The sequence below is a fragment of the Botryllus schlosseri genome, chromosome 1 (assembly GCF_051294905.1).
Source record: "Botryllus schlosseri isolate E-star chromosome 1, Bs_hap1, whole genome shotgun sequence".
NCBI classification, from domain to species: domain Eukaryota; kingdom Metazoa; phylum Chordata; class Ascidiacea; order Stolidobranchia; family Styelidae; genus Botryllus; species Botryllus schlosseri.
Window position 1 is genome coordinate 4,254,010 of NC_137236.1, and position 13,003 is coordinate 4,267,012.

Below are 13,003 nucleotides of genomic sequence, written 5' to 3' on the forward strand. Positions count from 1 at the left end.
CGTGATATGAAGTTTCTAACTTGGAAGGTTCACCGATCTGCAAAATTTGTTGTTTAAATTTTACCTGCCCTCAAGCTCACATTGGTCGGGAACCACTGATTTCTATGTACCCAACAAATATTGCAATTGATTTCATTCTGTCGATACGATTAGCTTTGATTTTCATTGACAGTGGCCGATGGGTCTTGACAAAAAGGCGCGTCATCACAGAAGCGGAGACTCGTGATTTCATGCAACTGATTGTGCTTGGAGTCGTTTACCTTCACGATTCTAAGATCATTCAGACAGCTATCAAGGTAACATTGTTTGCGGTGGTTCCAGACAGTGCGAACTGCTGGATATTTGATATGGGCAACTACAACTAGAACTACTTAGTTTTCAAAACTAGTAACTAAGACCAGAACCAACGACCGTAAAAAATCCGCAACTAACTAACTAAAATATAGCTAAGTAATAACAGATAATTTAATTTCTGAATAACAAATGAGCTAAGCAATATTGGAGATAGAATCGGGAATTTAAACAGACGGGGTTTTGGATTTCAACAGGAGGGGTTTCGACTCCGTAAAACCACCCCTCCTTATATCACTGTCTTTTGGTAGTGATGACTTTGAGTTACCAATTGCTGCAAGATCATCGCACAACAGAACACCAGCATCATGATGACACACATTTTCTAGTTGTACGGCGACTGCATTTTTAGTAAAATGCACAACTTGAGCTAGAACTGCTTTCTTTTAAAATACACAAATATGCAACTAAAATAGAACTACTCAAAAAAGCAGCAGCTACCGTAATTCGCCATCATTTAACTGGATTGGTAGTTAGTACAACTTTATATACTTGTGTAACTTGATGTGAGATTTGTATTAACAGCTGGAGAACCTCTTTCCGAACAATATAAAGGTGAAGTTTGAAGATTTCAATTGAGCTACAAACGGTCGACTGTGACAGCCACACTCATTGCGGCAGTCCCAACTATTAATGACCCGGAAGTTCTCGGCAACGATGGACACAGTTTCGAAGCGGACATCTGGTCGCTGGATTGTGTTTTGTTATTATGATGCACCAATAACACCATTGATTAGGGATTTTTATAAAAATACGTCGCAAGGGTCTTAAATGTAGGGCGGGGCTAAATCGAGTACCTGACTGATTTTATCCTGATCCGAGTATTAGGCTTCAGATTGAGTATTTGACTATCATCTCTTGTGACAGCATGACGTTATGGAAATTGTGGATAGTTCAAATATGCGATCACAAATAATATAATGCCATTTCTACATCACATGAAATTATTTTGTATCGTTTCAATCATTGCTATTTCATTGTACTATGCGACAATGCTGTGGCTTGATCGCAACTTGATATATATGTTATTTCCACTAACCCTGTACCTTTATACTGCATATTTCTTAAGCTGTGATACGGTCAGTCGAGGTTTACAGCCTTTAACGTTATAAAATGGCGGCGAAATCATAATTCTGGTTCATAAAATTACCTGATTGTGGCAAGAAGCCTTTCATTTCAGAACTGAAAATAATCATCTCTCACTTCTCGATTCGAATCATTGTGCCAGCACTAGCAACAAACATCCGACTTGATAAGTTGATGCTTGTTTTTGTTTATCGTAGGTATATGCATTGTTGGGCGGTGAGCTACCGCTTGAATGCCAGACGTTGCAGGAAACTTTCATTAGAAGATTTAATAGACGATTCTACAAAATAATCACCACCAGCTTGTGGTCATGTCAAAAGGTCTGTTATAACTCTTTTGCCTTTTTTTCTAATGTGGGGATGACCGCGTCAACTTTGTCAAGTGTCTTGACTTCTCGAGTCACACTCAAAAATTGAGTAACTTGACTTGCCTCGAAAAATCGAGTAACTTGACTCGATTCAAAATGTGCAATGACTCGATATGACTTGCGACTCGAACATGGTGACTTGTTTCCAACACTGACCTACCATGATTTTCACAGGTTGTTGTCTATTGACCTATTAAAATGAACTACCGTGAATCACGCACTGTCCAGTGAGTCTTTCAAGGCTACATTCCACAACAACTGCCGACCACCTGCTTGGCTATCACGCCCACAATACTGGAGAGTCAAATGGAGCCTAGTTTGAAAAGTGAGATTTTTACGAGTCTTTAATATGGTTATGAATGGGCAAAATCGAGTGCATGAGTCTTGAGTATCATTTCAGTACCGCAGAGAATCATCTCTCACTTGTCAATTGGAATCATTGGAATAAATATTCGATTCAAAGTAGAGTACTTGAACCATTGTGCTCAACCCTAGTTACGATGAGAGCACGACCAATATTGGATTTTTGAGCCAAACCGGGGTCGTAATGACTTGAGTCATGACTCGACTCGAGTCATTGCACATGACTCAACAAAGTCATATAACTTATGACAAATCAAACCAGAAAGTGTCTTATATCTGTTTGAATAAGCCAATTGAGAGTAGAGGTGGTCAAAGTATTCATCACTGATACTCAAGTATAAGTAACGACGTAAATTGACACTCAAGTAAAACTAAAAGTTGCGATTACCAAGTAGGTAAAAAGGTCAATATACCAGGCGTTGTTTTGGATTGAGAACCGAAAATTGTGATGAAGAAATGAAATTTGTCTACAATCATAACCACTTGAGTAAGTATTGCAAGTAGACAAAACCTACTTGAGTACTTTGACGAAGTAAAAGTACTTCTTTACAGAGCATATCTGGTTGAGAGTGAGATAAACGAGTGTATTTAGAATCCTAGGAGTTGAACATGACTAGTGTTGGAACTCGAGTCTCGACACTCTGACTTGGACTTGACTTGTTTGGTAAATGAATATGATTGGAGTAATTACCATAGAAGAAAGATTGACTCGTGACTCAGAATCGACTTTTTATGAGGTTGTATACATAAAACAAATTACCAATGCAAAGTTTAACCTGTTATATGTTTGCAAAGTAAAAGAAATTTTACACACCTTATCGTAAAGGGAGTGCTATTATCGAATACTTGTATCAGCTTATTGTTTTACATGATAGGTGCCGGTAATACAGAGACGCAGAAACCTGTTGGTGACAAGCCAGAGGCGACCTATATATACAGTAATGAATCACCGGACTTCTATATGGCAGAACTGGAGGCTCAACTCCAGAAATTGATCGATAGCCTACCAGTCGGACATTGAAATCTGCAATGTATATAGGTGCGTATTTATTTTATAACCACTACTTGCCTTAATTCTGAAAACACTTCCTCTTTGAAATGTAGGCTGCTTCTATGAATCAGAGATTTCATATATTAAAATCCCAATCTGATAATGGCTTAGGCTCAAATCAATTCAAGAGTGAGGAATATCAAAAATTCTTTGAGCAATGTCAGCTGTAAAATGATATTGATGCAAATTTGTTCGATGTGTCGAAATTCAAATCGGTGCTAATCTCAAATTCGAAAAATAATGGTACGAATCATAGCTATTAGGTGCATATCGAGGTCAATGGATATCAGAAAATAGAGCACACAATATTCCCATTTACAAATTTGACTCAAATACTAAAATAGATGTTGAAATCCATAGCGATAAGGAAAACCATATGCATATCGAGTTGAACATATATCATAGATCCAAATGACAACTCTCGCTTGTATGTGACGTTGTAAAAAGATTGTTAGCACTGGCCTGACTGGCTATACGTTGAATTTCTGTATCAAAACTGCGTTTGATTCGACAGATAAGGCAGAAGACCCATCAGTCGTACCTATTTTTCACCCCTTATCACAAAGACAGTGGTATGATCTAATACAGAGGTCTCAAACACGCGGCCCGCGGGCCACATGCGGCCCGCTAGACCATTTTGTGAGGCCCGCGACAGCATTTTGGATTTCGAAGTATTCGACAATATTTTACTACCAGTTTTTGAGGACTTAAAATTCGCTCTAAAACTACTCCAGAAGCCTGAAACTACTCATCAAACTTCACTAATACATCAGTTTCAAAAGTTACCACTGAGTGGAAGATCAACTATTACGTGACATTACTTGTTTAATATGGTAAAACATGACCCGTTGATGATTCGTGACTGAAAATTGTGATTTGGTCTTGGACGCGACCCTCTGTAGAATTACTCGTACTCGTCACGTCAAACGTTATAATCAGAGAAGGACTTTTGTGACTCGGAATGCCGTGGTTTGGTACAACCACGCAAATCTCAAGGCTCAGTGAAATTGGTGTACGTCATACTTTCCATTTGGTCGAAGGCTATTTGACGGTAATTTTTGTCCGGCTTGTCCTGTATTAGCCTAAATTTCATAAAACGAGTATCAATCGAAAGCTACCCCGGTACTGATTGCGCCCACGCTGGAGGCGCTTGATAAGGGCCCAAAACTGATATCTTGATGTTCCTTTGTTTCCTGTTTTCTTTTGCCCTTTTATTTAATTGAAAGCCGATATATATATATATACTGATTGCGAAAATATTTATTTATTCTGTTCGTGGTCCCGGAACTCCCCAAAATAAGCCTCGAGTGTTGCATTGTATGTGACATTGGTAACTAGCACCTTCACCAATAAATCTGATATTCAGAAGATATGACATGTAACGAAAGTCGCATTTTCAAAAGTACAGAGCATTTAATTGAACAGATTTACAGCTCTTGTTATGTTTGGATTTGAAATAAACTAGAAAAGCCAAACCTGCACACTTGTATGCAGGGATGTGTCTTTTACACCACAGTATAAAGTAGCCTTCGACTTTTTATTAGGTCTTATAGATGAAAAACTTACCAATCCAAAGTTTATCCTGTTATCTGTTTGCAAAGTAAAAGAAATTGTCCACCCCTTGTCGCAAAGGCAAGTGCTATTATCAAATAGTTGTATCAGCTTATTGTTTTACATGACAGTTGCCGCGAATACAGAGACACAGAAACCTTTTGGTGACAAGCAAGAGGCGATCTACATAAAGAGTTACAAATCACCAGAAGTGTCAACTCAAAAAATTGATCGATAAGTCTGCTATATATATGGGTGTGTATCTATTTTCTTTTAACCACTACTTGACTTTATTTTGAATAGACTTCCCCTGTGAAATGTAAGCTACTTCTACGAATCAGAGCTTTCATATATTAAAATCCTAATCTGGTAATGGCTGAGGCGCAAATCAATTTATGAGTGTCGCGACAACATAAGAATATCAAAAATTCTTCAAGCAAATTCAATTTGTAAAATGATATCGATGTATAGTTGACCAATGTGTCGAAATTCAAATTGGTGCTAATCCTAAATTCAAAAAGTAATGGTACAAATCAAAGCTATTAGGATTTCCATCTATATATATCGAGTTCAACATGTATCAAGGAATGGTGCATAGAATATTCATGTGTACAAATTTGACACAGATCAAAAAGGGTTGTTGAAATCCACAGGGATTAAGAACTCCGTATGCATATCCAGTCAAGCAGATATCATAGATCCAAATTACAACTCTAGCCAGTATATGACACGACCAAAAAAATGGTTAGCATTAGCTATATATTGAATTTCTGTAAATCAAAACTGAGTTTGATTCAACAGATGAGGCAGAAGATCTTGCAGCCTGTGCATTGGATTGGTGGATGTGACAGATGAAGCTGGATTCGGTAAGGCTATTTTTGTATCGTCACTATCTGTCTATACCGTCTGGATAAAAGGAGCTCGCTGACAAAAGGAGCTTACAATCTATTTCAATCGCACATCGGTGGTCAAAACAGTCCGCATGACTAATCCAATAGAAGTAGCGCCATAAATTTGCACTCCATTGCAAGCCAAAGTTGCAATTTCCAGGACATGTCAAAGCTATGTCATGCAGAGATAGAATGTAGTCAAAGTAGTCGGTAATGCTACTCAAGAAAAAAGTAACATCAATCCAAGTACTACTCAATTACAAGTAAATGTATCGATTCAAAGACAGATCAAGACTCATTCATGTGGAGATAGAAGGTAGACAAAGTAGTCAGCAATGCTACTTGAATAGAACTATCCTAGTAAATTATTTCTATTTAATTACTGCATGAGCGATTTCAACGACGAGGGAAAATTACTTCTCATAGCATTAAGGGGTAGTGAATGTAGTTATATTTGCTATGCTAGCACAAGTAGATGTAACACCGTAAATTTCAACCTAATTACAAGTAAAAGAAGCGATTTCTGCTATTGAATTACTGTGAGATGTTAAATACTTGTCCGCACATCAGACTTGGACAACCAGATAATTCTAGTTGTCTAATTAGACTAATTTAATCAAAAATTTTATATTGTTCCAGTCAAGTTTTTCAATTATAGTTCGAATCTCATTTCTGGTTTTCCTGAAAATGCTACAGGAAAACTCTAACGTGTGTAACGAACCAAGCTCAATGTACAGACTACTTCTAATTCATTACGCAAATACTTAACATTTTCTAGCTGTCAAACTCTGGTGGTGGTCATCTTGTACAGACTAATACACGCTAATACTGAACCAGGGCTGTGGAGTCGGAGTCGGAGTCGGTGGAGTCGGAGTCGGAGTCTGGGTAATTTTCGCTTGATGGAGTCGGAGTCGGAGTCGGAGTCGTGAAAACTATAATACCTGGAGTCGGAGTCGGAGTCGGAGTCGGTGGGAAAGTACTGACTGGAGTCGGAGTCGGAGTTTGTGAGAATGACCCTGACTTCGACTCCGACTCCGACTCCAACTTCTCTATCATGAAAACATTTGCTTTCAAAGAATTTTCAATATAATTTTTATGTACCACTTATCACTGTTATTAATAACCATACAGATCACGTGCGGCAAGCCCATGGCACGCAGGCCAAATTTGGCACACGAGAAGGTTAGGTGTGGCCTGTGAGGTAATTCTCGAAATTATTTAAGACATCAGGTACAATTGCAAGGCCAACCAAAATTTGATTAGCATGACCGCGAAATTTGATGATGACTAAAGCAACAGTTCTGACGCATTGACGTATCCAGGGGCCAGCCACATTTATCCCAGATCTTCGTATATGACCATAAAGTAGAATGTTTCATAGCTGATTTATTTGACTTGAAATTTTTCTCTGTACTTCGCGTGATTCATTGTCACTAGATTTCTTGCATTCATTAGGCCTATTTGAGCCCCCTTCTGAAAATTATAAATACATATTATTTACAGAATTGAGTCTAACTATATTCGCAAAAAGGAGATACGGCTTCGCTTGTGCACTCGCAGCGAGATCGTCGACAAAACATTTGCACAAAATGATGAAGGCATGTTCACTGATACCGTCGATTTTGCTATGTCTAAACATCGAATAATTCTGTCCTTGCCAAATGAGCCCAGTGGTATACAAATGCGACCCAATGTATGTTAGCAACATATTTATTGATATAATTCAGACATTATATTGCAAAAAATTTCGCGCTTCGCGCGACAAGGGCCTGATTGTGCACTACACAGTTACATGACATATTATCAATTTTAGAGCGTATAACTATTGTTTGCAATGTTACCTAATTCGGTTTGCTCATATCGGACGACTAAAACAAGGTTATCAACATTCCAGTTGCCCGCGCAATGGTTCGTAAATCTCATGTGTCCCTTTGGCCGACAAAGTTGCCCACCCCTGATATTGATAAAATTAGACATTACTTACTACATTAATTACAACTCGGTTGCACAGGGGAAGAAAATCGCAAAATGCGTTTTCGCGATGCAGTCGAAATTGATGCAATTCTTGGAATTATACCATGATACTGTGACAGAGCAAATTCATCGGCTGGTTTTGTAGAATTGTAAAAATGATGTAAATATGACTAAACGATGCTTCCCGCTTGACAAAATGAAAAATATTTGTAGTGTAGCTTAGCTGTTTGCGTAGAACAAATGATTAAGAAAGACTGCAAGTCCCAATCCTTGAATACTTGATTAAGTACGTGTGGACTAGAAATAGGCTATGGTCTTTGACTACTTAACTAAATTCCATTTATGACCAATGTCTATTAGTAGTTAGAGTGTGTGTGCTTGTAATCAGGATAGTGTGCAATGACAAAATTAGTAAGTTCAATCTCTTTTATTAGTTGCTACCTCATACACAAGAGCTACACTTGGATTTTTTATCTACATTTAATCATACATTATTGGATATCTGCCATATTTGAATGATTCATACATTTCAGGATATTAGAGAGTCCACGTTATAAAAACTTGAAAAGGGAAGGATATTAAGCAAATCTTTCTTTCATGTTAATTGCATAGTGGATAATTCGAGCTGTTCCACAATGAAACAATTTAGCATGCCACCGTTATTCATATGTTTGAATATGTTTAATGGTTGTATGATAGTCATTCAACCGACAATGTGGCATATCATTTTCGAAGTAAATTGGTAATATTGCTGGAGTCGGAGTCGGAGTCGGGAGTCGGAGTCGGTACGTTTAAAGACCCAGGAGTCGGAGTCGGAGTCGGAGTCGGTACGTTCGAAGACTCAGGAGTCGGAGTCGGAGTCGGTATATTGAAAATGTGTGGAGTCGGAGTCGGAGCCGGAGTCGGTGGTAAAATTTACCGACTCCACAGCCCTGTACTGAACGTGAACTGAAAACTAGGAATTGTGTCGATATGGAACCGCTTCCATATTATATGGTAAGGGTCGGCAACCTACGGCCCGCGGGCCGGATGCGGCCCGCCAAGCGAAATCGTCCGACCCGCAACGAAATAATTAGTTACCACAAGAATACAGCCCGCCGTTTCGTAACGAGTTCCAATCTGCAGTGCAGCACTGCTGCAATGCTTGGTAAGAATGCGGCATTGCTACGTTGTAAGTATCCTACGTCGTATTAGTCTATTGTTACGCCATAAAACTAATGCGAAGGCTGTTGATTAGTAGCCTATCTCGTACTAGAAGTAGGAGATGGAGAATGTATGTAGAGTAGACTAGACCAATGTTTATCAAGCGGGTGTATCGCGCAACCATAGGTAGGCCTATACCATACTTTTTAAGGGGTTGCCACTCTGATAGGGTGCGACATTGAAGGTGGCGGTTCCTCTGCTCCAAAAACGCTTGGAGCATCTCAGACGAAATGATAAAATCTCAAACTTTCCGTTTCATTTTAAATAACTAGCCTCCGTAGGTTAGTCATCTGCAGTTTAATTCACCAGAATACATTGTACGCCAAGACAGCAAACCTGAATAGTGTTTTGGACACAGTGGGGAAAGTTGATTTTGTCTCACAAACTTAATCACCGACAGTTAGCCTACCCCATATATTACTAGAAGCAGAGAATCAATACGGCGTTGTCCTGTATATCTGCCATGTTCGCACATTAAGTCGAGCAGCTATCCTTGCACGAGTGTACGAACTGAGAAACGAAATAGCAACTTTTCTTTGAAAATGCAAACATCGCCGACTCATAATCTTGTCATCGAAAATGGATATCTAATCTTGCTTTCGCAGTACATTTAACGTCACATCTAACAAATTGACTTCAGGAGGAAATAACTGAATACATGAGATGTTGAGGCTCATTCCAAACAAAACTGCGACTCTGAGAATGTCAATAGTAAAAAGAAAATTATGCTCACTTTCCTATAGTGGGGGAGAGTAAACATAGTACCAGCACTATACATTTGTAACTGTGATACGAAATTTAATTACTGAATTTCCACCCGCTTTTCCGACATTCGTTCTGTACAAAATAAATTCTGACTACTCAGTACTCGATTTAATGTGAGCGCCAATACCGTTGCCTGAAAATTTAAAAGGGGCCTTTTGAAATGCGATGCAGTTGAATTGAATGACAAATTTCATACAAAGAGCATATCGCTGCATATTTTTGACTAAGAGTACGTTCTTGAAATTGATCTTTATCCCAGCTTGACCAACAATGCAAAAGAAATGGCATCGACTTTTGATAGCACGTACGTATGTGAAAAATAGTTTTCAACAATGGAATTGACGAAGAGCAAGCTAAGATCACGTATTCTAATGCCCCTTTAGAATGTGGTTTGATTGTTGCTTCATCTGACTTGTTATTAGAAGTTGAAAATCTTTCACAAAGTATGCTGCGCCAAGTGTCACATTTATGCGGCATTGTTGAAGTGTAAATACATGTGTTTTGCCCCCTTTTGTGATTTGTATTGTATTTGTAATTCCGGCCCGCCAAAAAGTTGTGCACTCGGAATTTGGCCCGTGACTAGCAAAAGGTTGCCGACCCCTGTTATATGGTATGATTCTGTCTTGGGTAATACATCTTGGCGTTTCGCTGCTCAAGGATGTATGTAAACATTTCAATATCGTCTGGAATAAAGCAGGCCTTGGGATGTCTGTAATAATTCAAATCCAAATTTAATATTATCATTGTTATAGCAGGCCTTCAAATAGCTGCAAAATTATGATTTCCTTCAAATTTCAGGTTAGCAACTATGTGACAACAGCACCGGCGGACTTTTCAACGATAGCAAGCTGATACCTCTGTATACAAACGATGTGCAAGTGGAATACGTTGACAGAGACTTGACAGAGTCTTACTGCACAGCTCCCGAGCACTCAAACCGAGAAAGAAACCCTGCTCGAATGTTTCTGTACCTATATGTGCGAGCATTTGATCAAGGATGGTCGAATCATTTTATTATACTTGCACTGAAAATTTATGAAATGACTTTACCAAAGTGTGACTTGGCATGAAAATTGATCAAATTACTCGATTTGACTGAACTTGAGTCTACATTTCTGTGACGTGACTTGAAAAAATGATCAACTGACTTCGAATAAAGTCGAAATTTGTTGACTTTACTTGTAAAATTTATGAAATGACTCGAATAAAGTATAGGCTCCTAGTTGAGTAGCATCACTGACTACCTCGGCTACATATATCTACTTTAAATAGTTTTGACCCATCTTTGAAATCGTTACTTCGGCTTGTAATTGATTTCAAATTTAGGAGTTTACTTCTACTGTAACATCACTGACGACTTAAGGTACCTCCTATTTCTAATGATGATCGACTTTTAATTTACGTTACCTCTACTTTCATATAAACACTGACTAATTTGATGACCTCATCCTACCAAGTTGTAACTCAGTATAAATATGTGGCATTACTTCTACTTCAAGTGTCTGCTTTTACTTGTAGTTGATTTGAAATTTACAATATCACTTACAATGGGGCCTAGTTTGAGCACCTGTGCTACTGTTATGTACGTTTTTCATCATCCAGGACAACGCCAAAGTGATTCTGCGTCATATGATGGAAACCCGTGATTTACATCGACCGATAACGGCACTTCACAACCTACAAATTCAAACTGCTACAAAAATACGGATGCAATCTTGCGAAGATTCATGTTTGAAGATGAGAAGAGGATTCATGCAACGCTCAATACGACGAGCAGTATATTTCTATTCGCAAATTGCATCGCTCTAAGCTTTGCAGCTGACTCTTTTTTGAGATTAGAGTTCACAAATGAATGCATTGTTCGTTGCTATATTCTGAGTCTGAACCGCATGGATATTATTTGATTGACTTTGTGTAAAATGACTTCAGATCGTTGTGTGTGTATAAATCCAGTGTTGATTTGTCAGGAAAACCTTTCTTCTGTAAAGCGAGTTAATGTTATTTATCATAATAGATCATATGTCGGATTGAATTATTGCAGTAATCGGTGTCACAGTAAAAGGTCACACAGTAAGGTCACTAAGGTGTCACAGGTTATGTCAAAAGTAGTCTGACCTTGCTACTCGATTTGAATTGGAATTCACGAGGTAACTGTTCACTGGATTACGGGTGGAAGCAGCTATGTTACAGACATGTCGAAACTTCTATCATAGGCAGATATTGAAATACCCCAGAAGTGCTGTAGTTTAAAAACTGAATACGGTGGATCAGGATCGAAACAGTAGCTCGTCAGCCCCCCTCCCCCCCCCAAAAAAAAAGACCAACGTCGACCAAAATCGCGAGTCGAATCATTACAACGCTGGACACTACGACGTTTCATGTGTGTGGGTGTGTTTTAGTTGTCCCTGTAAGGATGGGATTGACTGGTATTGTGGTTATCCACGTCGTCCAAATATCATATAATCGACCGAAAAGATCATCGCTCCATCAAATATGCCGGACCTGATGTGTGGAACAGTATCCCGCCGGCCATCCGACATGTCCACATTCAAGTCGAAATACAAGCAATTACTACTAAATAAATACAGTCCATCCTCAAGATTACCGGACAACGACTGAACTATCGATCTTGCTTCCCGTGACATGCCGCCCTATTGTTTGTCGCTTTCTTTTTCTATACTATCTTCTTGACTTTCATTCAGTGTGTATGCCTCCTCTTTACATCGCCTAGGCCAGGGGTTTTCAAAGGGTGGGCCATGGCCCACGGGTGGGCCACAGGAGCATTTGAGGTGGGCCACAAAGCTATTTAGAAAATTTTAGAATTTATGTAAGTTTAGTTATATTTGTAATGTTGATCGCTAAAAATATATTCATGTAAAGCTTTTCATCCGACTCTGATGAGACGTGTTGGCACGTATGGAGTCAGCATGTACAAGTCCAAACCGGTGCTAACAGCAACTAAAATAATTTCGAGTATATAATAACTGGAAGGTAAAATGCTGAAGTAACCAAGCATTCCGGCAGGGGCTGGGGCATATGTCGTATGCCGTTGAAAGGGGTGTGCACTGTGCAATAAACTCGGAATGAAACGTAATTGATGTATAGATTTACTGTAGGCTGCTTAGGCATGCCGTGTTATTGTAAGATAAAATAGCCCTAATTGCAAATTATTAGCACCGAAACGAATCGTAACGGATTGAGGAGTTAACGAAGTGCATTTATATGGAGTCGGTTTAAAATGTCCGCCCTGATATCATTGTACATAATCTAAGAGCCACGTGAATTGATTGTATCATTGGATTGAATATTCTGGCATCGCAACTTCAATTGGTTTGGCACAAGATGTGTTATTGCATGCATATTTAAAAAATCTTTCTCCACTTCTCTGTAGTACCCCATTCA

At 38.8% G+C, this 13,003-nt stretch overlaps 2 protein-coding genes across 5 annotated transcripts in view; one reads left to right on the forward strand and one right to left on the reverse strand.

The window, feature by feature from the left end:
• The window catches only part of LOC145444738 (serine/threonine-protein kinase PLK1-like), a 261,677-nt gene that overhangs the window by 234,609 nt on the left and 14,065 nt on the right, over positions 1-13,003 (reverse strand). The window lies entirely within an intron of this gene.
• The window catches only part of LOC145442337 (serine/threonine-protein kinase polo-like), a 294,599-nt gene that overhangs the window by 39,035 nt on the left and 242,561 nt on the right, over positions 1-13,003 (forward strand). Inside the window, exons 5-11 of one of the 4 annotated variants that reach the window (XM_080320475.1) lie at positions 173-296; positions 877-1,054; positions 1,635-1,757; positions 1,979-2,129; positions 4,901-5,024; positions 5,571-5,635; positions 10,400-11,629. The exons of the other annotated variants lie outside the window; for them this stretch is intronic. Coding sequence (XP_080176601.1) covers positions 173-296; positions 877-930 — 178 coding nt within the window. The 3' untranslated portion in view covers positions 931-1,054; positions 1,635-1,757; positions 1,979-2,129; ... (1 more) ...; positions 5,571-5,635; positions 10,400-11,629. Of the gene's footprint in view, positions 1-172; positions 297-876; positions 1,055-1,634; positions 1,758-1,978; positions 2,130-4,900; positions 5,025-5,570; positions 5,636-10,399; positions 11,630-13,003 lie in introns of those variants that run through there. 4 annotated transcript variants of the gene reach the window in all.